At 61.0% G+C, this 25,663-nt stretch overlaps 2 protein-coding genes across 4 annotated transcripts; one reads left to right on the top strand and one right to left on the bottom strand.

The window, feature by feature from the left end:
* Positions 1-443: 443 nt before the first annotated feature.
* On the top strand, positions 444-5,778 carry ERFL (ETS repressor factor like; the record flags this gene model as incomplete). Its single annotated transcript, XM_082676986.1, has 5 exons — positions 444-510; positions 3,847-4,081; positions 4,492-4,687; positions 4,794-4,911; positions 5,333-5,778. 5 exons carry the CDS (start codon positions 444-446, stop codon positions 5,776-5,778), a joined length of 1,062 nt encoding a protein of 353 aa, XP_082533112.1.
* A 777-nt stretch (positions 5,779-6,555) lies between these two features.
* Positions 6,556-25,651, bottom strand: ARHGEF1 (Rho guanine nucleotide exchange factor 1). Of its 3 annotated transcripts, none has more exons than XM_082676900.1 (30): positions 25,539-25,651; positions 21,061-21,103; positions 20,880-20,963; positions 20,275-20,388; positions 17,908-18,006; positions 17,622-17,664; positions 17,166-17,412; positions 16,678-16,707; positions 16,300-16,399; positions 16,058-16,154; positions 15,947-15,982; positions 15,590-15,727; positions 14,739-14,844; positions 13,358-13,525; positions 12,938-13,083; positions 11,353-11,499; positions 10,944-11,026; positions 10,575-10,700; positions 10,356-10,470; positions 10,136-10,236; positions 9,919-9,996; positions 9,625-9,700; positions 9,375-9,542; positions 8,769-8,856; positions 8,542-8,628; positions 8,118-8,185; positions 7,941-8,027; positions 7,378-7,541; positions 7,196-7,298; positions 6,556-6,887 (listed from the first exon to the last, which is right to left on the bottom strand). In XM_082676900.1, the coding sequence occupies exons 2-29, from the start codon at positions 21,088-21,090 to the stop codon at positions 7,215-7,217; spliced, it is 2,910 nt and encodes a 969-aa protein (XP_082533026.1). In that variant the 5' UTR covers positions 21,091-21,103; positions 25,539-25,651; the 3' UTR covers positions 6,556-6,887; positions 7,196-7,214. The 3 variants fall into 3 exon arrangements, with proteins under 3 accessions (XP_082533026.1, XP_082533027.1, XP_082533028.1); XM_082676901.1 differs by lacking the exon at positions 25,539-25,651 and adding an exon at positions 24,313-24,369; XM_082676902.1 differs by lacking the exon at positions 13,358-13,525.
* Between the last annotated feature and the right edge of the window lie 12 nt (positions 25,652-25,663).

The raw sequence follows: 25,663 nt of genomic DNA, 5'->3' as shown, positions 1-25,663 counted from the left end.
CGCAGAGACGGACCCTGAGAGGTCTGGCGAGAGGCGAGGGATGGAGAGACCGCGGCAGAGACGGTGCGGGGTGGGCGGGCGGCGGGAGCCAGCGAGGGTGAGTGAGTGAGTGAGTGAGGAGCGAGGAGGGAGGCTGGGAGCCCCTGGTTCGTGATGGGGCGCAGAGGAAGGGGAGGCTGCCGGGAGGACTGGCTGGGAGGGAAGGACAGGGCACAGGGCCGGGAGAGGGACCGGGAGCCCGGGGGACCAGCAGGCAGAGGGGTGCCCGCTGGAGGAGGCAGGCGGGGCGGGATGTAGGGGGCAAGGGCCTCGGGCACCAGGCTGGCTGGGACCTGGGTGGAGGGGCAGTGCCAGCCCCCATGACCCCCGTCTGTCTCTCCCGCCTGCTCCATCCCGTCCTCATCCGTCTGTCTGTCTGGCCTCTCTGCAGGGCCAGCTCCACCATGGACTGTAGCTGCGTCTCCGACCTTCTCTTCGCCCCGCCTGCCCTGCCGGCTCTCTGGACCCCTGGTAACTGGCCCGGACCTCCCCCACCCCTTCCCCAGCCCTCGGGCCTTCCCAACAAGCCGGCCCCACCTTTCTGCATCTCTCACTGTCTTCCTTCCACCTCCCCGGGTCTTAGTCAGAGTCGCCTGAATCCAACCCCTTCCTGAAAAACTTGGCTAAAAACTTCACAGCTAGATGTCCCTGCCACCTGCCTGCTGGGACGCGAGCGTCTTTTGGATGGCAGGTGAGGTGTGGAGGTTGGAGAGGGACAAGGAACCTGGGGCCTGAGGACCTGGGGTCTCAGCCGGCTGCAGTCTGCTCCCACCCAGGACCTGCGGTCAAAGAGAAGCAGGGAGACTGGAGAGAGGTGGGCACGGATGGGGCAGGGACGGGGACGAGAGGGGGCACTAGGCTAGGCGCTGGTGGACGAGTGGACAGACTGGATGACCCAGGCAGGGGGACATGGAGACGTGGCCAAACCAGCCGGAGCCTGGGAAAGAGGACGGCTTGCCTGGAAGTGGATCACCAGAGCGGGGATGTGGGCGCGCCCCACAATGAGAGAGACAGAGAGAGACAGAGAGAGAGAGAGAGAGAGAGAGGAGAGAGAGAGAGAGAGAGAGACAGAGACAGAGAGAGAGAGACAGAGAGAGAGAGGAGAGAGAGAGAGAGAGAGAGAGAAAGACAGAGAGACAGAGAGAGAGAGGAGAGAGAGAGAAAGACAGAGAGACAGAGAGAGACAGAGAGAGAGAGAGGAGAGAGAGAGAGAGAAAGACAGAGAGACAGAGAGAGAGAGAAAGACAGAGAGAGAGAGACAGAGAGAGAGAGACAGAGAGAGAGACAGACAGAGAGAGAGAGAGAGAGGAGAGAGAGAGGGAGAGACAGAGACAGAGAGAGGAGAGAGAGAGAGAGAAAGACAGACAGAGAGAGACAGAGAGAGAGGAGAGAGAGAGAGAGAGAGAGAAAGACAGAGAGACAGAGAGAGACAGAGAGGAGAGAGAGAGAGACAGAGACAGAGAGAGAGAGAGAGGAGAGAGAGACAGAGAGAGAAAGACAGAGAGAGAGAGACAGAGAGAGAGGGGGGAGAGAGAGAGAGAGAGAGAGGAGAGAGAGAGAGAGAGAAAGACAGAGAGAGAGAGGAGAGAGAGAGAGGAAGAGACGAGACCTGGTGCCTGGTTATTTGGGGTCTTGGAGTGTGTCTCTGTGTCACCCTTCGGTGTTTCCGGAAGAAGGGGTCACCCTGGAAAAGTGTGCGTTCGCCTCTTTGTTGAGCCGGTGTGCCTGCTTGTCTGTGTACCTCCGAGGCTGCCCGAGTGTCTCTGGGCTGGGCGTGTTGTGTGTCTTTGGGACTTTGAGTGGCTACATCTCAGGGCTGGGGGTGTCTGCCATCTCGCCGCCATGTGTGTTCCTGCCGCGGTGGCTGAAGGGCCTCTGACCGCGTTCGCGGTGTGTGGCACTCCGAACCGAGTGGACGGCTAATCTTGGTGCATTTCGGGCTGCGGGGCTGGGTGCTCCCCAGGCCTCTGCGTTGGGGGCTGTGTCTGTGTTTGGGGTGTGTGGAGGTGGTTCTTGCATCTGTATGTCACTGAGTGTAGCTGGATATTGGGGGCTGTGTGTCTTGATGTGTGTGTGTCTCTTGACGTGTATGTGTCTGTGTGCCGAGGTTGCAGGTCCTCCCTCTTGTTGTGTGTGCGTGTCAGCAGGTACAGCACATCCCAGGACGTGCGTTGGGCAGGTAGCGTTCCGGGCTGTGCTGTGTCTACGTGTGTGGCCAGTTGTGCGTTGTCACCTTTGGGGTCGTGTGGGTGTGTCTGTGATACAGCCACTCCCCCCGGGATGTGTTCTGGCTGTGGAATGGGCCAGAGGCCGCGTGTCCCTGTTTTCTTAGGTGAGAAAGACCCCAGATGGAGTTGAGAGAAAAATTCTCCCTTCAGGGAGGAAACTACCTGGCCTTCTCCAGCCTCAGGCAGGGAGGCAGTATTTCCCATTTTTAGATACCAGGCAGCCTTGATGTGACCCTGCTCCTCCTTGCCTCCCATTCCTGAAATTCTGATAAGCCAGAGAGGGCAAGGAACTGCCCAGGACCACACAGCAAGTAGACACAGATGGTCTGCCGGCTCGGAGTCCCCTCCCTCCCCAGCCTCCTTCCCTTTCCCGCATGGTTGTCAGCTTCTTATAAGCTAATCATGCCTCCTGTTTTCATGCCTGGTTCTGGGGTCTCTGAGGAGGGGGAAGGGGACAGAGGATGTGGCATAGGAGAAGCAGGACCCAGGGCCTGGGGCCTTGTGGATGGGAGGTGAGGTTTAGGGGTGGGCAAGAGCATCTGGGTGTCTGGACATGGGGCGCAGGACGCCCACCTGCGCGTGAGACGTATAGCACTGAGCTGTGGGTGTTAAGAGTTGGGTGCCTGTGGGGCTGGGGGTTGGGAGGCTGTTCTACTGTCATGGGGCCACCCAGGGTGTGCCTGTCAGGTTGACACACGTGTCTCGATGCTGCACTCGCTGTCTCCACCACGGTGTTTCATTTGGGCCTTTGGGGTCCTGCTGTTAGTGGATCCCAGCGCCGAGGGGCCTGAGATGTGCTGTTGCGTGTGTTGGGATGGGTGTGCAATGCTCCGTATCCGGTGTGTCTGCCTTGGTAGCACATGGTGGGTGGTGTGTCATGCCCCAGCAGGAGTGTGGCACTCTGGTGCACCTGTGTCCCATGGTACAGCTGGGGGTCCCTCGAGGGTGAGTGGACGTCTGTGAGATAGGCTGTGTGCTGTGGGCATCCGCAGACACTCACTGCTCTCAGACCAATGTAGCATGGATGCGGGGAGGGGACACAGGGACGTGAAAGATATAAATTCATGGACAGGTGCAGAGACACACGTGTACACAGGCCCAGCCTGGACGTGCCAGGGTGAGGTCAGCTGGGGCTGTAAGGGGGAGGGAAGTTCAGGGAGAGATGGACAGGAGACACGGAGGGACAGGGGGACAGCAGGAATCAGGGTCTCTCAGACCAGAGCCCTCCGGGGGCAGGGCCAGCCTGGGGGGCTGTGGGGAGAATGCAGGAAGCTGGTCCCTCCTTCCCACCCTCTGCCCACGTTGTGCAAAGGTAGGGGACCAGGCTGGAACTGCCAACCCAGTGTCCCTGGACGCCGAGTTCTCTCCCTTTATTTGGACAGTTTGGGGACTGGACACCAACTGGGGCGTGAAGAGCGGGAATCGGGTCCCTAAACATGCGTGAGGCTGGGCGACTGCTCATCAGAGACCAGGAGTCAGGGGAGAGCTGGATGCCTCCTGGCTCCTGAATCCAAGGAGGACCCAGAGCCCCGGACTCGGCGCCCTGACCCGGGGCCGCACCCCTGCCTCCTGTCCCCAGGGTTTGCCTTCCCGGATTGGGCGTACAAGCCGGAGTCGTCCCCCGGCTCGAGGCAGATCCAGCTGTGGCACTTTATCCTGGAGCTGCTGCAGAAGGAGGAGTACCAGGGTGTCATCGCCTGGCAGGGGGACTACGGGGAATTCGTCATCAAGGACCCCGACGAGGTGGCTCGGCTCTGGGGCATCCGGAAGTGCAAGCCCCACATGAACTATGACAAGCTGAGCCGGGCCCTGCGGTGAGGAGGGGCTGGGGGCCGGGACTCCCACTCCCACCTCGCCCCTCTCCCCTCACTGCCCCTCTGGGCCCCTGCCCCCTGGGGGCTTTCCCTCAGCTTCCTGGGGCAGAATCCTGTGGGATCCCAGCACACAGGGCTCTGCACGTGTAGCTACTGTTAAGTACCTACTTGTGAGTGAAAGGAAGGCACGAAGGAAGGACCGGAGCCCAGGGCTTTGGAGCCACACAGGCCAGGATCCCAGCCCCTGCCTCACCCCTTCCTTGCCCTGTGACCTTGGCCAGAGGATTTCTGCGAGCCTCAGTTTCCCCAAGTTGTTGTGCTCTGTGCTGGGCGCAGAGCACGTGTTAGGGGCTCTGCCTTCACCGCCCTGGGCCCCGCCCCCAGCATCAGCATCCTTCTTCTGCCCGCAGTTACTACTACAACAAGCGGATTCTCCACAAGACCAAAGGGAAGCGGTTCACCTACAAGTTCAACTTCAGCAAAGTCGTGCTTGTCAATTACCCACTGTTGGACGTGGCGGCAGCCACCACGGGCTCTCCACTCTTGCTGACCCCGGGTCCCTTTGGGGGAGCCCCTGGGCCAGATGCTCCTCCCCTCACCCCCGAGGTGAGTTAGGATCCTGGGATCCCAGAGCGAGGTGCTTAGTGCCATGAACCCCCTGGGGAGGGGCAACCAGTCTGAGTGGCACCCACTCCCTCCCCTCCCTCTCCAGACCCTGCAGACCCTGTTCTCTGCCCCACGCCTGGGAGAGCCGGCGGCCCGGGCACCCCTGTTCACCCCCGAGACAGACAAACTGCGTCTGGACAGCCCTTTCCCGTTCCTGGGCTCTGGTAAGGGCCTGGGGTCCAGGCGTGCCGGGGAGGGCTGTGTGAGGGCAAAGATGGGGGAGGAGACAGGATGCAGGAAGGAGGCTCCAGGCGAGGCTGTGTGTGTGTGTATGTGTGTGTGCGTGTGCACGTGTGTTTAAAAGTCGGAGGGTGCGAGGTGAGGCAGGGAGGAGGGAAGCTGGAAAGGGGGACAGGCCAAGAGAAGGGTTTTCTGGGGGCGCTAAATGAATGGGAGGCGGGTGGGGAGGTGGAGATGGGGGGAAGCCACGTGAGGGTGGGGAGATCCCGTGTGGGAGGACAATGGGAGAATCGGGTGGAATATGGCAGGGAGGTGGCACCCTGCACTAAGGCCCCGGCAGCCAGCCCCGATAGTGGGGCAGAGAGGCCCAGCCTGAACGCCACCCCCGTCCCGCCGCCCCACCAGGTGCCACCGGCTATTCCAAGCCCCCCGGCCTGCTGGGTCCCTTCGGCCGCGCCTTCCCAGAGCACCCCTGGAACTTTAGCCCGTACCTCACCGGCCCCTTCCCCAAGCTGCCCCCGCCTCTCTACCCGCCCCACTTCTACCCCAACCCTCTGGCCGGTTCCCTGGGCCACCTGCCCGCAGCAGGGGCAGGGGGAAGCCCCAGCGCTGCGCCCCTGCTGGCTGCCGCCGCGGAGGGCCTGGGCCCCGAGCGCCCCTCGGGCCTGGCAGCAGCCCCTCGCCTGGCACTGCCGAGGGCTGGGGGCCCAGAGGCCGCGCTGGGGGGCAAGGACAGCGACTCGGAGCTGGAGATTACCGACGTCAGCGGCTGCAGCTCTGACAGCGAGGGAGAGGAGGGCCTCCCCGCGCCCTCCAAGGCCAAGGCGGGCAAAGGGGGTGTCGGCAGCTGAGCCCGGGTGATGGATTCTGCCAGGGCGGGGACCGGGGTGGCCGCTCGCACGGCCTCTTCTGTTGTCTGGTCTGCTCTCGATGTCCTGCCTGAGGCCGGGGAACAGCCTTCGGCCCCTCCCAGGCCCAGGCCCACGGCGGCCCCAGTCTTCTTCCCCAGCCCCAGACTGGGGGGTCTCACCTCCCCCTCCAGAGAGGGGAGGGGACACGATGGCCTCCAGCTTCCTCCCCAGGCTCCAGTTTGAGGGGGTCCCCGCCTGGCCCACTCCCAAAGTGCAATACGGCGCCCAGCCTTCCCTGCCCACCTGCCCCTGTGCTGTGACCTATGTGTTCGTGCGGCCGTGTCTCCCCCTGTGCCGGCCCCAGTCCTGATGCCCCCGCCTCCATCACAGGCCCCCTGGGGACAGGGAGCTCAGAGCAATAACCCCGCCCCCAGCCCCCACCCAGAGGGCCCCCCCCCGCCCCATGACCCCCACCAGCGACCTCCAGAGAGTTTACTACAAAAATAAAAGAACAGAAAGAAGTGTGAGATGCAGGGCACCCAGCGTTGTCGTGCGTGACCAGTGGGCTCGGGGGTGGGAGCTGGGACGGGTGTTGGGGGGGGGGCCTGGGGAGTCACTGTCAAGGCACAGGGACGAATGAATGAACAACTGGAGAAAGGCAAAAGGCACAGAGGCGACGGGGTAGGACAGACGCAGGAAGTGATGCCAGACAGTTGTGGAGGGTTCCAGACACCACGCCCGGGCCCTTGCCCGCCCTCACAAACACAGACCTCTCCTTAGATAATATATATTAAAAAATAAACCTCCAATTCAGGGTATAAAAACAGAGCAAAGGCACTTGGGGGTGGGGGCTGCCCCCCCACCCCGGGCAATACTGAGATGGCCCAGGAATGGGGGCCAGATAGTGCCCCCATGGAATGAAGCCCTGAGTCCCCCAAGCAGGAGGGAGAGAAGGCCGAGGCCAGTGGGAGGTTCGGGAGGCAGTGATCCCAGCTGGGCCCCCCAGGCGTGGCCCTGGCAGCCTGGCTCCCTCTCCTCAGGCCCTTGGGGTTGGAGATGCTGCGGCAGCTGTGCAGTGGCGGGTGGCCCTCTCCTTCTTGCGAAAAGGCCTGGGGGGAGGGGGAGATGTAGGAGAAGAAGGGAGATGGAGATGGGAAGAGAGATGGAGAGAAAGAGGAGAGAGATGGAGAGAGAAACAGACAGGGAGAAAGGGAGGGTGGGGAAGGAGCACAAAAGAGCCAGAGAAACAGCAACTGACAGAGACGGACAGATGGAGGCAGGAGGCAGAGTGGGGAGATGCGAAAGTCAAAGACAGAGGGAGAGAGATGGATGGGGCTGTGCAGCGGCGAGTGCCTGAGGTAGCCACTCTGGTCCCTCCTCTCCAGGTGGTGCCTGGCTCCCCCAGTCCCCCACTCACCTGCCTGGGGCAGGGGTCCTCAGGTACAGCCAGACTGGGGGACAGTGTTCTCCCCGAGCGGAGACAGGAGGAGTCTCAGGCGGCAAAACTCCTCCTCCACCTCCTGGTTGGGGATCCTCAATGAGAAGGGTCCCTCCACTGAGTCAGCCTCCTTCCTCCCCACCCCCCCGCAAGGCCACCACCTCCAGCTGTTTAATGGTCTCCTCCAGGCTGAGCAGCTCCTCCCGAATTTCCTGGGGCTGTGGTGGGCTTGGGGGGCCGCCCCCTGGGACTCCATCGCCTTCGAGCGGAGGCCCCACCCCGCTGTCTTCCTCCGAGGGAAGCAGGAGCTGCTTCAGGGACAGCACTGGACAGGGGCAAGGGGACAGAGTCAGAGGCAGGGCTCGGGCTGGGATGGGTGGGAGGTGAGGGGTGGGAAAGAGGCCAGGGGCCTGCGGGTGGGAGTGAGCTTCCGGTTGGCCAGACCTGCAGAAGGGGCCGGAGGCTGCAAAAGGGGGTGCAGAGATGAGGCTGGGGCTAGGGTGGGGGCGGGGCGGAGGGCACCGAGGACAGAGATGGGTCCAGGGAGAGGCTAAACTGAAGGTTAAGGAAGGGACGGGACTGCAAAAGGAAGAGGGACTTGGGGCCGCCAAGGACAGTGGTGCAGGAGGTGGATGTGGTGCATGTTTCTGGCGGCTGGCCACATGGCAGGTTGGAAAGCACTGTTCCGGCTGGCGGCAGCCCTGCGGGGGTGGGGCTCAGCTACCTTTCTGAAGGGCCTTGGCAGCGAGCTGGCCCTCAGGGCCTGGTCTGCAGAAGGGCAGGAGGGCGCTGAAGATTCTCTCCATCCGGCCTGGGTCGGGGAGCAGGCAAGGGACTCAGATCCTGCTGGGCTTCCTGTGGACACCCCACCCCCACTCGGCACCCCTCCATCTAGGCTTACCGTCAGCCGGAGGCATCTCTCGGCCACCGTTGCCGTTCTCAGAGCTGCTGAGCAGGGGTTCACGGGTGCTGGGGGGAGCAAGTGCTGGGTGACCCTGCCACCCTGGCCCTGGTGGGCAGCAGGGGCAGGGAGACAGAGAACTAGAGGTGGGGAGGCAGGGAGGTCCGGAGACAGAGACAGAGGTCAAGGCTGGGAGACAGGGAGACAGACAGGCCCGGCTGGTGGAAGACAGAGAGGCCTGGATAGGAGACAGATGGACCGTGGTGGGGTCGGTGCACGCATGTACACACCTTCACAGGCACGCGCGTGCACACACACACACACACACACACACATACACGTGGAGACTGGGCTGGAGCTCAGGTTCTGGGGACACACAGGGAAGCTGCCCCCTGCCCTCCACTTGCCTCCCCGGCCCCCTCACCTGCTGGGGCTGGGCCGGTGTTTGGGTCGGGAGGTGCGGGCAGGGACCTTCAGGGATCCAGCGGTCTCAGTGATGAGGGCACACCAGCTGGGGAGACAGGGCAGCCCCTGGGCAGTCAGAGCCCCCAGACCCTGTGCCAGGAACTCCTACCCACTCCCTGTCCCCAGAGATCCGGGGGCCTGGGCCTCCTCCCCCTCCCCCCGCTCTTGGAACCCAGAGCTGCTCACTTCTTCCGCTCCGACACGGTCTGGGCCACCAGCTCGTATATCTGAGCCTCCTGGTCCCAGGTAAAAATGACATAGAAGGCTTTGTGATCTGCAGGGGGAGGGAGAGGTGAGGCTCAAAGCCAGGGCCATCCCAACATGCACCTGGGGAAGGCCCCCATCGCGGTGGCACCTGGTGGCTCCCACGACTCAACTCACCCCCCGCCCCGCCCCCGGTGCCTCCCTCCGGAGCCCTCCCTCACCTAACCAGGAAACAAGCCCCCAGTCTGGCTCTACCTATGAGACCCCTGGAACCACTCCCACCACCACGGCCCCTCACTGGGCTCCCAGCTCCCACCCCTGCTGCCTACAACCCCCAAGAGGCAGCCAGGGTGTCTTTTCAAAACACCAGTTAGAACTGGCTGCTCCTCTGTGGAAAAACCTGGGGCGGTTCCCCATCTCACTCAGTAAAAGCCACAACAGGCCTGGGGCCCCGCCGTGCCCAGCCCAGGGCCCCCCCTCACAGCCTCGGCCTTGGGCTGCCAGGCCTCCCCTTGGCCAGAACGTGCGTGCCGGGCTCCCTGGAGGGCTCCTCCCCTGCCTCGGGGACAGCTGTGCCTGGGGCCTCACCGGTGGCCACCTCTCGGGTCATGGCGGAGGTGAGCCGCAGCACGGGCCGCAGCATGGTCTTGCCGTCGGGCGTGGGCGTCAGCGTCCGGCTGTGCGATTTGAGCAGCAGCCGCTCATCCTGGCGCTGCAGCAGCAGCAGCAGGTCGTCCAGCAGCAGGACGTGGACCTCTGCAGGGGGCGAGGCCCGTGCTCAGCACGCTCCCTGGACAGCCCTGCCCCGCGGCCCCCCGCTCGCGGCCCTGTTGCTCACCCACAGCCTTGTCCTTAGTCACCCGCCACGTCAGCGGGCCCTCATGGACCAGCTTCTTCTTGGTGATATCCAGGTTCTGGAGGCAGGAAGGAGTGATGGTCAGTAAAGGTGAGGGCGGGGCAGGGGAAGGTGGGGATGACCATGGGGTCAGGAGGGGCTGCCCCGCTGGGAATGAGAAAGAAGGGCGTCAGGGTTGAGGGGCCCCTCTTGCTTCCTGGGTGTGTTATCAGAGAATCCCCAGGGCGGGGCGGAGGGGAGGAGAGGGGAGGGCAGGTGGGGCGGGGGCGGGGCCACCTTGAACTCGCTCAGCATGGGGTCGCTGCTCTGCCGCAGGTGGGACAAATCCAGGCGCCTCTGATAATCCTTGAGCCGCTGGGGCGGGGAAGGGAAGGGAGTGTCACTGGGACAAGCCAAGAGTTGGGGCCGGCCCACAGTGACCCCGACGGGGGCAAGCCGGGGGTCCTGCCCACGCGCACCCCCTGCCCCGGCCCGGGGCCCCACCCAGGCTCACCAGCAGGTCCTCCATGTCGCGCACGGCTTGGTTGACGTGGTGCAGAATTTCCCTGCAGCACTCAGCCGCCAGCTCCACTTTCTCCCGTTCCGCAGGCTCTTCTGCAGGCAAGGGGGAGACCAGCCCCGGTGAACCCCAACCCTGGAAGCTCCCAGTCCCTAGGCCAAGATTAGAGACAAGCGGGCGGAGCCCAGCAGCATGGGGCAGGGCCTGCGGCTACCTGTGTTCTGCCCGATGCTCTGCAGCAGCAGCGGGTACTTGGTCAGACGCTGCATCTCCGTGGGGATCATGTCCTTCAGCTGCAGGCGGCGGCACCGGGGGCGGCTCTCGGCCTCCTGCGGGGACGGCAGTGCTGAGGCGGCTCTGCTGAGGCTGGCCTTGGGGACCGGGACGCCGGCCCCCCTCCCCTGGGACCCTGGGGCCCAGACCCCTGCCTCACCTGCACGAAGGCACAGAACCGAGGCTCCTTGCGCTGTTTGGCTTTGAGCTGCTCTAAGGCAAACGACTGGCGGCTGCAGAAGCGGGAGGAGATTTTCTGGAACCAGGAGCCCTCGGTACCATCAAACTACAGCAAGATTCAGGCCAGGGAGGGTGTCTCAGGGGGGATTGGGGGGAGTGGGGCCTCACATGGGGATGGCAGCCTAGACAGGAGGACAGGTTAGGGGCCCAGACCCCTGGGTCTTAAAGGGGTTGAAAGCTTGAGACCTGGTCTCCTGGGGCCTGCATTTCAGGTCCCCAGCCAGGAGGAGGGGGCGGGGTGAGGGGAAGGGGGGGCACCCTCACCTGGGCCTAGGCTGGGCACCCTCACCTGGGCCAGCAGCACATCTCCGATCTCCTCAATGAGGTAGCCACTGTCCTGCCTCCGCTTCATCAGGCGATCAAGGAACAGGGCTGTGGAGAGCAGAGAGGAAAGGGGGTGCTGTCAGGGCCCGTGAGACTGGATGCAGAGCTGGTCGGGAGCTGGTGGGGGTGGGGGTGGGGTCGGGCTGCAGGTGGGTGTGTCTGATCCATGGGGCCGGTGGGCCTGTCCCTCCCTCACTCCCCACCACATGCTTGTTGAGGATGTGTCCCTAGAATGTGAGCTCTGGGGTTCTGGGGTGGGGTCGTCCCCAGAGCTGGAACAGAGGCTGCCCGTGAGACCAGGCTCCAGGGTTTGTCGTTGAGGCAATGAAGGAGAGAGCTGGCAGTGGGACGTAGGGCCGCAGCCCTGCACTCACAATGCACCTCGATGAGCTCGTCCAGGCTGGGGAAGATGTTCTGTAGCTCCTCCAGGGAGAAGAAGCCCCCATCCGCCATGGGCTGGTAGAAGAGGTCATAGAGCACCCGGAGCATGCGCACGTGGGCCGCCTCTGTCACCAGCAGCTCTGCAGGGCCACCGGGCAGGAGGCATGGTTGGGGAGTGTGCAAACTATGGGGGGGGCACTCTCAGAGGCAGGCTGGGGAGTGAGGAGGGGACGGGACAGGGATGATTCTCCCTGGGTGGAGTCACGTGCCCCTGAAATAGCCAAATTCCTCAGCCCCACTGCCTTTCTGTTCCGGCTGGGGCAGCCAGGCAAGGCGACCGATGGTCCCAGTTTGCCCCGCACCATGGTTTTCCCGGGACATGGGATTTTCAGTGCTAAAACTGGGACAGTCCCAGGCAAACCGAGACAAGTCGGTCTCCTCACTGCCTGCAGCTGTGTTTTATGTCTAACCATCCAGCAAGTTTTCTCAGGCTCAGTTTCTGGCACAATGACCCCCTCTCTGCACAGGTTGATGGCCTGAGTTCCAGGGGCCTCAAAAGTCCCCAGAGACTAAATGTACCATTTTGTGTGTTACGTATGTATATTTTTCTGGTGAGAGAAACCGCTATGCTGTCCGACGTGGTAGCCACGAGCCACACACAGCTCTTCAAATATTGCTTAATTAAAATGCAATGCAATGCAAAATTCAGTTCTTAGCTGTACTCACCACACTTTAGGCACTCAACCGCCATTATATGGCTGGTGGTTACCATGCTGGAAAGCACAGATATTGCCTGTGACCGTCATTCCAGAAAATTCTATCGGATAGCACTGCTAATGTTTTGATCAGATCCTCAGAAGGATCTGTGACCCAAAAAGCAGTTATCTGCTGCCCTAAAAGTTCTGAATGAGAACCCTTCTTACTATTAAGTAATCTGTAAATTAACTTCCAAATGAGCTTCCAAAAGGACTGTACGTTTGCCAAACTCCCCTCAACACACAAATGAGTTGAAATCACAGCACAGGATCGAGACAAAAACGATACTCCCATCATCTGTCTGCTCAGAAGTAAGCACTGCTAACGTATTGATTATCTTCCCAAACTTTTCTGGGTGGGAACCTTTTTGTCCCCCGAGCGCTGAAGACCAGTCCTAACAGCGGCTGCATCCGAATGCTCTTACCCTGGGCCCACCACTGCTGAGCGTTTCACACTCATCATCTCACCTTCATCTCTGTGACAGTCTCTTGAGGTAGGAACTATCACTGCCCACGTTTCCCAAATGAGGAAACAAAGGCTCACGCTAGAAATACAAATCTATAGACCGTGTCTGGCTCCTAACATCAACACTGTCCTGCACTACAAAAAATTCTTCGGAAATGTCACTTCAACGATGGCCGCATTCCCGTTCCATGGAATATTCCACAATTTGCTTAACAAACGGTGCTCTGTCAGAAGCGGGCTGCCTTCAAGCTCTGCCCGGTGTAAGTAACACCGAGATGGACATCTCCCTGCGTCTGTCTGACTTTGCTGGAGCTGGGCTGTGTCCTCGGCCGCAGTGGCTTGGAGGAGGAGACTCACCGCTGATGACCTCCTGCCGCTTCACCTGGCTCTTGGGAAGGCTGTGCAGGGTGCCCGGGGGGACGAGTTCCCGCCAGCCGGGGGGCTCTTCTGGTTCCAGCTCTAGTCCCGATCGGCCCGGCTCCCCCTCATCTCCAGGCTCGGGGCTGTGGGACAGAGGCCTCATTAGGGCCCCAGCGCAGGGCATCCCAGAGAAGAGCCTTCAACTCTTTATAGTGTCCAACCCCATCCCCTAGGGCTGCAGACCAGCTCCCAGATCTGGAAAGAAGCCTCTTACCCCTCTCCTGGGACCATTGGAGGCCCTCAGTGACCTCAGCATCTGATACCCAGCTCTTGGTGATTCTGGCAAAGATCCCCCACCCCGGCCTCCCTGACTCTCCAGGCTGCCTCAGTGGACGGGGGGGGGGAGGAGTGACGTACGTGGCTCGTCGGGCAGGGCCAAGCACGGCCGTGGCGGAGCTGGGGTCCATGTCCACGTCGCTCCGGGAGCGGCCCCCACCCCGGCCCTTAGCCCCGAGGCTGCCCCGGGAAGGCCGGCGGCGGTCACTCACCCGCAGGCTCTCCGAGCGCCCCAGACGCCCCGACAGCCTGGACCCCGAGGCCAAGGACAGAGTCAGACAGAGGCCAGGACAGAGATAAGGAGAGACCAAGACAGGGACAGAGACGGGGAGAGACCAGGACAGAGATAGACAGGGACAGGTGGGGAGAGACCAGGACAGAGACGGGGAGAGACCAAGACGGGGACAGAGACGGGGAGAGACCGGGACAGGGACAGATGGGGAGAGACCAGGACAGGGACAGAGACAGGGAGAGACCAGGACAGAGATCAAACATGCAACAGAAGAGAGGAGAGAGTCAGAAGGACCAGTGTGACTTTGGGGTGCTGGGGCAGTGAGGGGGGTGGCCAGAAGGGATACTGAAATTGGTGGAGGAGGGGATGGGAACCCAGTATGGAGCACAAAACTGACCCCTCCCTTCCCTGAGGCAGGGGGATGGGGACAGAGGCAGGAGTTGAGGGAGGGAAGGGGGATTTCAATACTTAGCTCTTCGGCTTGAAGGTGGCGTGCCCACCCACCCCTCACAGGGGTGAAGGGGAGGGGGTGGCCCATGGGGAGAAGGGGAGAAATGGGGGAGGGGCTAGCCCTCCCCCCACCCAGGGCCCAGGCACCCACCTCTTCCACCTTCTGGGGAGAGAGGGGCACAGGGTCAGAGGTGGACCCAGATGGAACCCAACTCACCTCCCCCACCCGCCAAAGGGTCCCCAAAGCAGCGGCACAAGGACAGGCAGGGGGCAGAGCCTGCCCCCCAACTGTGAGGGGGACAGGGCCCCCAGGCACAGAGCACAGAGGGCTGGGGGATGGAGGGGAGGGGCACTGGGAGGCAGGAGCAAGGCAGCTGGGCTGGAGGCTTAAAAGAGAAGGGGGGAAAAAAAGAGAGAAGGGGGAAAAGATGGAAAAGTGCAGGGCGGAGGGTGGGGGCAGAGGGAGAGGGACCAGGAGGAGCTGAGGGGAGGGAAAGCAGAGGAAGTGGGAGGAAAGGAGAGAAAGAGAGGGGGGGAGGGGGAGGGAGAAAATCAGTGAAAAAGGAAGGAGAGGCAGAAGAGAAGGAAAGGGGAGACGAGGAAAGACAGCGGAAGAAAAAGGGAGAAGATGGAAAGAGGGAGGAGCGGGGCAGAGTGGAGACGGCTTGGCTCAGGGACAGGCAGGTGCAAGTGGCAGTGCGACCCCCAACACACACCCTCCCTGCACTGCATAAGCCCGGTCCTGCGCCCGGCACCTCCCCTGCACCCGGCCCTGGGCACCTCTCCGTGTCAGCACCCTCCTCTGTGCTCTCCAGGGGCGCTGCAGGCTCCAGGCTGGCTGGGCCCTGCGGGGGCGGGTCCCCCAGCTCCGGGAGGGCGTCAACACCTGTGGGGATAATGCGGGTGGGGAAAGCAAGGCTGGCTGGAAGGTCCCTGCCACGGTGAGACCCACACCCTGGGGGCCTCCGTTCCTCTAAAGCCATCCAGTGCCTGGCCGAAACCAAGTGGCTGCTCTATACTTCAGTGGGAGACGGACAGATGGAAAGATCTCTGAGAACAGGGTCATGGGCAGGTGGGGCTCAGTGGGTGCAGATGCTGCAAAACTAGGGTGCCAGCCTCGCACTCGGGGAGGAAACTGGATGCCTCCACATCCATGCATTCTCCCAACACTCAACTGGGACTTGTGGGAAGAGAATGTACCCGTTCAGAGGTGAGGGGACTGAGGTTCGAAGAGTGGGGAGTGACTTCCAAGATCTAACACAAGTCAAGCGCAGAGCCAGGGTCTGAACCCAGGCCTGGCCAAGTAGCAGTCTGAGATCCAGCGGGCTGAGAGCCACCCAAGGAGCGTGAGACCTTAAGTTCATGGAGCAGCCGGGCTCACCATCTAAGGGAGGCTGACTGGTAATGTACTCAGAGAGGGTTCTGGGAAATGAAGCCATGGGGGCTGATGGGAAACGTAGTCCAGGGAAGTGGGGAAACCTGTCACCGGAACAGAGGTGCGAGCTTGCGAAGAAAGCCATGGAAAGGGTAAACCGAGGGAAGGGGTAGGTTATCAATAACCCTGGTGACCAGGGGCAGGGAGGGCAGAGAACCAAGGGGCTGTTCTGCTGCGGGGCCCAGGAAACTCTCACCTGGTTCCCGGTCAGGGCTGTCCCCAGACAGAGGGTGCAGAGAAACTCCGGGGGTGTCCTGCCCAGGGGCTCCGACATTCCGGTCCCGGGAGGGCACCCCCAGACCTCCCTTACGTTCTGTAAGGCCTGGCTTCTCACCTGGGGAGGCAGTGAAGGACAAAGGGGAATATGAGAGTCCAGCGACTCTAATTCACAAAGGTCTGGGGATCAGATGCTGGCCCATCACCCAGGAGACCCCTACTCCACCCTCAGAGCCAGGAGTCCCAGCCCCTCGCCCCTGCTCCCTCAGACCTAGTAGGTCCCCTGCCCTCCTCTCTCAGGTCCCCAGGACGGACGCTCTAGCTTCAGGACTATTACCATCAGCCTCAACTTTGAGGTGTCGAAAATCTGGGGCTGAAACGAGAGATGGGACCATGAGGTGGGGGCAGCATGGGGAAGTCGGGGCGGGGCTGAGGCTGGGCACCTCACCCTGGGGCTCTCCCCGGTTCCAGCGGGCGGCATCCAGGAAGCTGCTCAGTCCTTTCTTGGTCTTGGTCGGCTCTTCTGACCGCCGGTTCCCCATCACCTATGGAAGGTGGGGGGAGGAGGGGGCTGGGCATTTCTGGGCCGATGCCAACAAAGAGGGATCCGACCCCAGCGGTGCAGAGCCTCGAGGCTCCCTGGGGGTCTCTGGGGAGGTAAGGGCCAGGTTTGGGCGCTCGGGGAAGCACCTTTTTCCGGAAGAAATTCCTCCCCGACTTCTTGTCTCCACTCTTGGTCCGCACCCCGAGGTGGCGCATGTACAGGGTGATGGCACTGACCACAGCAGCACTGTGGGGAGGGGACGGTGAGGGCACACAGACACACACACTGCCACGCGCACTCCCACGGATGCAGGTACCCTGCTACCCTCACAGCTCCCCCTCTGCTCGCTTCCCACACCAGCCCCATGACCACTTCCTGCTGAGTATCTGAGGAAAGGGGGGAGAGAGAGGGTTTTAGAGGATGGAGCCAGAGGTGTTGCCCAACGCCCAGGCTCCTAGGCGGCAGGCCCTCCTCCCTCGGGCCCAGAAAACCAAACTCCCCGCCGGCCTCTCTCCTTCCATCACCTCTTTTCCTCATCGTTAGAGATGGTGTGTCTGCAAGAAAAAGAAAGAAGTTTGTAACAAATTTGCTAAGCCTGGGGTCCCTGTCCCCCCAGCACAGTTGTCCAGGTTCCTGTCCCCTCCAAAGCTGGCACAGGGAGAGAGGAGAGGCAGACGGGGGCGGGGGGGGGCTGCTGCTGACACATCTGCGAAGGACAATCACTGAAGGCCAGACTCTCACCCGGGGTCGTGAGAGTTGCAAGGACAGGACCCAAAGCCCAGGCCTGAATGCAAGACCGTGGACAAGACCCGGAAACTAGGAGGGACCCCAAAGCTGGGAAGGGAAGATGCAAAACCAGATGGACTAAAATGCCAGGGCTGGGCCCCAGAAGTCAGGGGAGGATCCCAAACGCTGGGAAATAAACGCTGCAGCTGCAGAGGGAGCCTGGAAGCGGAAGGAACGGGGCAGCAGGGGGCGCCCTCTGGGCTGCGGAGGGGCTGGTCCCACTCACTGCATGTCCTCCAGGTGGGCCAGCTGCCGCTCAGCCAGGTGCCGCTCCCGGGCCTCATAGGTGGCGCGGTCCCGCCCAACCCAGGCCCCCAGCTGGATCAGCTCCTGCTCCCAGGGTGTCATGCCCATGAGCTTCTTGGAGCGGAAGTCCTCCAGCTGCCGGCTGACAGCTGCCTGCTGGGTCTGCACCACCTCCTGCACGAAATGCCGCTGGACATCCTCGGAGAGGAGATCGGGCCGCGTGCGGTCTGCAGGGACAGCGGCCAGTTCCAGGGGCTGCGACTCCCCACCCACCCTTCGACTCTGACATTTATGCTTCCTTGGGCTGTGGGGGCCATGAAGAAGGAAGGACAAGCCCCTGTCCTGGGAGCATGAGAGTGCGGCCTCCCTCCCGGGGGTCTCCTGGTCCCTGCTAGAGAACACGTCCTCATCCCCAGATCCCCTCTCCTCTTCTTACCAAGTTCAAAGGCCACGGTGGGAGGGACCGTCACCCGCAGAATCTGCTCGGGGGAGAGAACGGAGTGAAGGGGAGGACTGGGCAGTGAAGGGGGCAGTGTTGGGATCAATGGGATGGCAGCCCAAGTACCAGTGGGTACGATGCTCTGAGGGGAGGGAGCAGTGGAGGGGGGGTCAGGCTGGCACAGGGTCTCCCCAGACCAGGCCGCCCTTCACCTTGCCCTCAGCAGGCTGGCTGCCCAGGGTGAAGGGGACGGGGGATGGGGCCCCCCGAAGGTGTCTCTCACCGCACACTTATCCAGGAAGCTGTGGCAGAAGTCGCCGAAGGCCTTCTTGGCCTCCTTGGGGCCCAGTGAGCCCAGCATGTCCGCGTGCAGGCAGCAGAGCTGGGGGAGACGAAGCATGACGTATCCTCCTCCCACCCCACCCAAACCGCACTGCCCCCGGAACGCCTCAGGGCACAAACCCTCTGCGAAGCGCTCCCTGACGTCCCCCATCCCCGTCCCAGGCCCCCGCCTGCCTCCCCAGGCCACCGCGGCTTTCGTTCATTTTCTCTCCTGTGAAATGGTTCTTTGGTCTGTCTTCTCTCTGCTGCTGCTGCTAACGCCTCCCCCAGCTACAGTAAGCGGGCTCGGTGTGTCCCTGACGCTGTGCAAACTCTTTAGCCACATTAACCTGCTTAGTCACGGGGAGGACTACCGTTATCCCATTTTACAGATGAGAAAACAGCTAGTAAGTGACGAAGTTGGGACTGGATCTCAGACAGCCTGTCTCTACTGCTCCCCATTGCCTAGCAATACCGTGAGTTACTTGAGGGCGTGTGTGTGTGTGTGTGTGTGTGTGTGTGTGTGTCTGTGGCAGGGGGGGACGTTCTGATTCATCTGTGTCCCAGACAGGGCCTAGTACACAGCGGCACTGAGCACATAAACAGGAGGACAAGGGCACTCACTCATTCACTCACTCATCAAGCACGCCTTGAGGTCGCCTACGTGGCAGCCCTATGCTGGGTGACACTGGCAATGCTGTGGGGCCTCCAACCTGTCCTGGCTCCTGGGGGACTGTCATCAGGTAAGGGACATGGTCTCAGTGTGCTAAGGACTCGCCCCAGTAATCTATGCCTACCCCCTCCCCACACCCCCATAAGGCAAAACTCCATCAGAGGCCCACAGGAAGCAGCCCAAGGGACCACGACTATCTCCCGGCCCCTCCCCCAGCCAAGCAGGTGAGGAAACAGCGTGAGGACAAATCTCAATGTGCCAAAGGCCATCTGGGTCACCTGAGCCGAACCTCTGGCCCTGGCCAGGCCTCAGTTTCCTCATCTGTAAAGGGACACGGCAGGGCTTCCCTGGTGGCGCAGTGGTTGAGAATCTGCCTGCTCATGCAGGGGACACGGGTTCGAGCCGTGTCTGGGAGGATCCCACATGCCGCGGAGCAACTAGGCCCGTGAGCCACAACTACTGAGCCTGCGCGTCTGGAGCCTGTGCTCCGCAACGAGAAGCCGCTATAGTGAGAGGCCCGCGCACCGCGATGAAGAGCGGCCCCCGCTTACCACAACTAGAGAAAGCCCTCCTGCAGAAACGAAGACCCAACACAGCAAAAATAAATAAATAGCTTACTAAACTCCTACCCCCAACATCTTCTTTTAAAAAAAAAAAAAAGGGACAGAGCAGTCAGCACAATCCCTGGGCTAAATTCCAGGAGTTCAAGTTCTAGAAACCCTCAGGCTCGGCAGGGGAACTCCCTTGCCAGAGGGCCAGAGCCTCCATGCCCTGGGGCGGGGGCGGGGGGCGGCAGCCACTTTTCTGGCAATTTCCTGATGGCCTGCCAGCTTCTGAAGCTTTGGTGTCAGTCGATACGCTCTTCGCTCTGCACCCCCCAGGCCCCCCTCCCTGCCACTCCCATCAGCCTCCTTGTTTTCTGGAGGGATCTGCCACGCATTTCCAGTACAGAGCAGTGCCCTAGGCTAAGCCCAGCTCCCAGCCTGCGCTGGGCTGCACGGGGTCTTCTTGGGACGGGACCCTGGTCCACAGAGCCCCCTCCAGCCAGTGTTGTGGCTTCTCCCTCCCCAAGCCACCTGCTGGGTTCTCTAGACTCTGCAGGTGTCTCCCAGATGGCATGGCTCTGCATGCAAACCTCCCCGGTATTTTCTGCCCTATAACGAGTTTTCCGGGTCATCCGTTACATTCCCTCTGCTTCGCGGGCTGCTTGTAGCAGTTTCCTTGTTTCTGGACCAGAGCCTACTGTGCCGCCTAGACCCGAGGAGGCTAACGGTTTTCTCCCAACCACCAGCTCTGAAGGACTGACTGGTGGCACGTGCAGAGAATTTGATTTCCAGAGTCTGTGAAAAGGCGCTGTCACTGATGGGTGATGCTGCCGTGGGCACGGAAGGCGGCCGGGGGCATGGTTTCCGCCAGGCTGCTGGATTCTCCGTTGCTCTCCGAGACTCTGCCGTGCCTACTCTCCCGGGCTGCGCCCACTGCTCAGAAATTTACACGGGGCACCTGCAACCTTGTCTGCATCCCGTGGTGGGCTTCTTGGCTCTCAAGCTGTGCTCTCTGGATCCCGCCTGGCTCATCCTCGCTGGCCTAACGCACTGAGCACTGCGGCGGGTCCCCGCCCCGCCCCGCCCCGTGCCTGCCCAGCCCCGCCCTCACCAGGGGTCCTGGCTCGAACTGCATGGCCACGTGCTGCAGGAGGGCCATGAGGTGGGCCGGGCGCCGCTTCACCTGATCCAGGCTCTGGTACTGGTTGTTTTGCTCCTCGGGGTTCTGGGGGTGGGGATGGGAGTGAGACAGTGGGGAGCAGAGGAGGGGCTTGGGGCTTGACCCTCCCTCTTCCCTGGTACTTCCCGATGGATCCAAGCTGGCAGGTGGGGGGCTGATGGTGGCAAGTCAGGGGTTGGGGAGAATGGATGAGTTTTAATGTTACAATGGTGGGTGAAGAGGACAGAAATCAGGAGAGATGGAATGAGGATCTGTGCTGTAATTAGGGGGCGGGGGCAGTGATTAAAAACTGGGGTTAAACAGGGTGAGAGACTGTGCTGTAATGGGGGGGCATTGAGGATGGGGTGAGGGGATGAGGAAGGAGGTACCAGGAAGATTAAAGAAAGAGAGATGGGCAGTGAGAGGAGGCCGAGTGACAGCATCTGAAGACAGAGAACAGGACCCAAGGTGGGAGAGGGGACACTGAGGTTGGGACTTGAGGGCTGGGGCCCCAGGGAGCCTGGGACAGAAGTTTTCCCACCCCCCCTCCCTCTCACCGTCTTCAGCTCATTCTCAAAATCCTCGTCCTCAGCCCCGATGATGCTGATGGGCACCAGGCCAGGCCGGGGGGGCCCTGGGGCCTGCGGAAGGGGAGGGATGGCTTCAGCCCACAGTGCTCCCCACCGCACAGCCCCCCAGTCCCCTCACCCCCCGGCTCTCTCCGCTCTCTCCACTCACCGCCCCTCGGGCGACGTCTTCGGCCTCCATGGGCTCTGCAGGGCTGGGGGAAGAGGAGGGGCCGCGGTTAGAGGGGTGGCAGAGGGCGGCCCAGGGCGGTTACTCACAGATTCCTGGCCCAGGTGCCAAGGTGAGTAAACAGCCTCCACCCCCATCGCGGCCTCCACAGCTCAATGGGGCCTCTGTGTGGCGACAAAGAGCCCTTCAGAGGCCAGCCAGGGCAGGGAGCCCAAGGACAGGGAGCCTTGTGGGCGGGGGGGAAGCTGGAGGCCAGGAGCCTGGGTCCGTCAGAGAGCTGCGGCCGTGAGAGCCTGCGATTTCGGGTCCCCGATGGACGCGAGGCTGGGGGCTGGGTCCTGAGGAGGCAGGGCCGGCGGGCGGGCAGAGGTGGAAAGGCTAAAGGGGGGCTGGGAGGGAGGTAACTGGGGCCTGGGGGCTCTGCTCTGCCCTGTGACAGGCTTGGGGCAGGGTGCTGCCTCGGAACCCACCAGCCCTGCTTCCTGTGACAGGAAGTCACAATGGCAAATCCCCCAACCCCCAACTCCCTCCACACGAGAAAACCAAACTGTGAACCCTCCTCCCTCAGGACCAAGAGTCCTCGACCCCACTTCTTCCCCTCAGGGACCTGGCATCTTTCCGGCTTCCATCCCAGAAAACAAGGGACGGTCCTCAGAGAGCTCATCCCAAGGGGTGTCCATCTCTCTCACCCTATGTCCACCTGTCCGGTCTGTCTGTGTGTCTGCCGGCTCACCTCTCCCCAGCTGCCTCTCCACTGAATCTGCCTCATGCCTTTGACTCTCTTCTCCCTGTGTCTTCATTTTCTCTCACCTTTCCTTCAGACCTGTCTCATTTTCCCACTGTCCCTGCCTCCCCTCCGCTAGGCCCCACCCCTGCTTCTCTTGCTACCTGTCTTTCCCCTCAGCCTCTGCCTGTCTCCCCACATCTGGTTCCTGCAGCCACTGTCCCCGCACGTGTCTGCGTCACTGTCTCATTTGCTGTCTCTCGTCTCTCTCCCTCCCATCTCTCGCTGTCTCTCCCATCTTGTCTCCCTTAGAATCTCCACTTCTCCCCGCGTCTTCCCACTGACGTCTTCTGTGTCCTTAATTAGTCTGACTAATGCCACTCGAGCCCGTGTCAGGTGGGAAGGCGCTGTGGAAACAGGGGTGGGGTGGACCAGTGCGGGGGGGGTTCTCCCCACAGCCCAAAGCTATTTATATCCCTAGTCGCTGGAGACCCACCCTTCTCCCTCTTCCACAGGCCTCCTAGCACTGGGATTCTGATTATGATCCTTAAACAATGATGCTTTCTGGAGTGTCCAAATGCCATCCTATGGGTTCACCCAAGCAGGCCTCATTTTTATTCTTTTCCATAAAGTGTATTTGTTCAACATCCAAGCTTGGGTGACTTAAGATCTGAGCATTGTTAAACGTTCACATAAATAAATTTGCAAAACAAGGCAGAAAAATAATAGTAATTTATTATGAGAGCTGAACTTACATCACACTCAGTGTGCTAGGCACTGCCCTAAGTGCTTCTCACAGAGTAAATCACTGAACCCTCAAAACCGCAAGCACCCCCATGCTATTATTACTCCCATCCGAGATAGAAAAGCTTCACTGGGGACTTCCCTGGTGGTCCAGCGGTTAAGACTCCGTGCTCCCAATGCAGGGGGCCTGGGTTCGATCCCTGGTCAGGGAACTAGATCCCGCATGCTGCAACTAAGACCTGGCACAGCCAAATAAATAAATATTTTAAAAAAAAGAAAGAAAGAAAGAAAAAGAAAACCTTCACCAGGCCATCAGCTGCAACTTCTGGGCTGGAAAGCATGACCATGGACATGGAGGGTCCCTGCTCATCCCACTCAGAGGTGGAAAAGTTTGACAGAGGCAGGGAAGATTCCAAAAGGGCAAAGGTGAGGACACACACGTTATCTGAGCAAATGCTTACGTGCCAGGCAGGCCCCGGAACATGCATTTGATGTGTATTATCTCTTTTTATTCCTCATCACAATAATAGGAAATAATAGTTAACAGTTAATGTACACTAAGTGCCATTAAATACGTGCCAGGAACAGTATTAATGCTTGACAGATATTAACTCAGTCCTTTCAGTGACCCTGTGAAATCAGTCTTCTTCTTATTATTATCCCCATCTTACAGAGGAGGAAACTGCAGCACAGCTCATAAGAGGCAGAGCCAGGATTCCGACCCAGGCAGTCTGGCTCCAGAATTTATGCATTTAACTCCCAGAATGTGCGGCTTTGGAGCATGGGGAATCCCCACCCCGACCTTAGGAAACTGAAATCTGAACCAAAGCTGAGACACATCAGGTTTCCCTATGGTGTCTGGGAGTCAGGGGTATGTGGGCACTGTGGCCTGGGCAGGAGTACAGATTGGACTCAGCTGCCCCACAGAGGCCTGGGGCTCAGAGAGGATTGGGGAGGGGGGTGGTTGCTTAGAAGATGGGGCGTGGTCCCACAAAGGCTAGAGAATGATGGGTCAGATGGATCTAAAGGCAACTGACAAGCCCTGGGGTCCAGCAGAGGGGGTGCTATGTGCATGGGGCTGTGGAGATGAGGGCAGGTTCAGAAGGTCCTTAAGGGTGGGGGTCCTAGAGCAAAGCGGGCATGTGTGAGGACTACATGGGTGCCTGGGTTCTCTGCAGGGCTCGCGGTCTATAAGATATTGAGTGGATGAGCCTGGTCTCCAACCTATAAGATATTGAGTGGATGAACCTCTAGGAGCCTTAAAGAACCTAAAACACTGAGTAGTCAAGGTGAGCCCTTGGAATGCATAAGGACCCAGATTCTATCTGACATATGATGGATCTACAAGGATCCTTCGATCACACAGGATCATAAGTCCTTAAGGGGAAGAAGCCAGTTTACGGGATCTCTGGAGACTTAAAAGGGGACCAGAATTCTATAGGGGAGTGTGGTGGTCCCCGAGACCCAGGATCTACAGGGCTCCGGATTCTAGCGGATGCTATTGATCCATGGAAACCCCACATTCTGTAAGGAGCCGGACCTCCATGGGGCGGGGGGAGGGGGCAGCAGGAACCTGGAGGGTCTGTAGGACCTTGTAATTTACATGGAGCGTGGCGGGTCTACACGAGCCCCAAATCATATGTAGGACGTGGCGGGTGTACACGGCCCCAAATCCTACAGGGAACGTGGCAATGTGCATGGTCAGGGATGCTGGGGAGGACGTGTGGAGTCAGGGTGTGACGCCCGCCGGGGGCCGCGTCCCTCACCTGCTCCGGGTCGGAGGAGAAGCACCGCTGCTGCCAGAACCGAAGCCTCCGCGCGCCGGCTCTGGGCTCCCCCACCCCCGCCTCCGAGTCGCTCTAGCCACCCCAGAGTCCACCTTTGCTTCCAGCTCCACTCCTCCCGCCAGCCGCTCTAGCCCGCTCCTGCCAGGCTCCAGCCCAGGAGACTCTACTCCTCCTGTCGGCCGCTCTAGCTCTCCACTGAGCCACGCTGGCCAGATAGGGCCGCTCTGGCCTGCCTTGGAGGGCTGGCGTTTCCGTATCTCGACTGCCCCCGTCACTCTCCTGGGCCCCGCCCCCTACCCCCTGCCCCCCGCCCCCAGGCCAGAGGTGGGGATGGTTCCAGCCCCCAGACCAGTGCTCAATACGAGAACACCGAGTCGCCCCGGCCCTTCGCCCCTAGACTGGGATCCCTACCCTGTCTTTCCGCCCTAACTTGGGACCGTTTGAATTCCCAACGCTCGTACATTAATTCTCCCCGCACTGCCCCCCACCCCGCCTCACACTTTCCGCTGGGGCCGCAAAGCAAAAATCCTGGGTTTGAGCATACCTTCCCATCTGACGTGCAGTGGAACCTGGAAAAAGTAATTAACTCTCCCTGGGCCTCAGTCTTCCCATCTGTACAATGGGAAAAGATCCCCAGTTCTGTGCCCCTGCAACCCATCTCCCAGGGTATAACTCATGACCCAGAAAAAGACCTTTCCAAAAAATGCTTTCAAACGCGTTCTGCAACTTTCAGCTTCACAACGGCCTATGACCCTGTTATTGTCGTTTTTCCTTTTGGGTGGCTCTAAAGCATGCGGGGTTGGAGGACGACGCTTGGCTGAAAGCACCTGCGAGTTCAAATCCCAACTCCACTCGGTCTCACGATGTATGTGACCTGGGACAAGTCGGTTTTACTCCCTGGGCCTCAGTTTCCCCACCTGTGCAATGGGAGTGATCATCCGTCCTCCGCCAGACAGTTGGGAAGCCTTGACCCCCGGCTCGCAGCCCTCATCTCACCTACTGGGCACTGAACAAGTATTAGTTCTCCTCTCTTTGTCCCCTTTGACAGATGGAAAAACTGAGGCCCAGGGAGGGGCGCCTGCTGGCTCAGCGGGGCCGGGAGGAGGCCCCTTCACTGCCGGCAGCGCCCAGCCCCCTCCCTCCTCCTCCCCACTTCCCCTAGCAGCCGAGGGGAGAGAGGCCGGGCGGGGCCAGGGACGGTGTACCTGGTGTCCACGCGGGGAGGTGACCGGCGGGGCGCCCGAGGTCGGGCTCGGCGATCCCGGGCCCGGTGTCCCGGCTCCCGCTTCCTGGCTCTGGCGGGGCAGGAAGTTGGGGCGTTTTTCCGGAG

The sequence above is a fragment of the Grampus griseus genome (assembly GCF_964374135.1).
Source record: "Grampus griseus genome assembly, chromosome: 19".
Classification (NCBI taxonomy): domain Eukaryota; kingdom Metazoa; phylum Chordata; class Mammalia; order Artiodactyla; family Delphinidae; genus Grampus; species Grampus griseus.
Note: the sequence above shows the minus strand (reverse complement) of the source record. Positions and strands in the feature narration are given on the sequence as shown.

Excerpts from the sequence above, each read along its gene's own strand:
- ARHGEF1 (XM_082676900.1), bottom strand. The coding sequence starts at position 21,090 with ATGGAGGCCGAAGACGTCGCCCGAGGGGCG. Across the intron at positions 18,007-20,274 it reads AGTTCGAGCCAGGACCCCTG|CTCTGCTGCCTGCACGCGGA; the intron begins GTGAGGGCGGGG and ends CGTCTCCCCCAG. Across the intron at positions 11,500-12,937 it reads GCGGCAGGAGGTCATCAGCG|AGCTGCTGGTGACAGAGGCG; the intron begins GTGAGTCTCCTC and ends GTGGCCCTGCAG.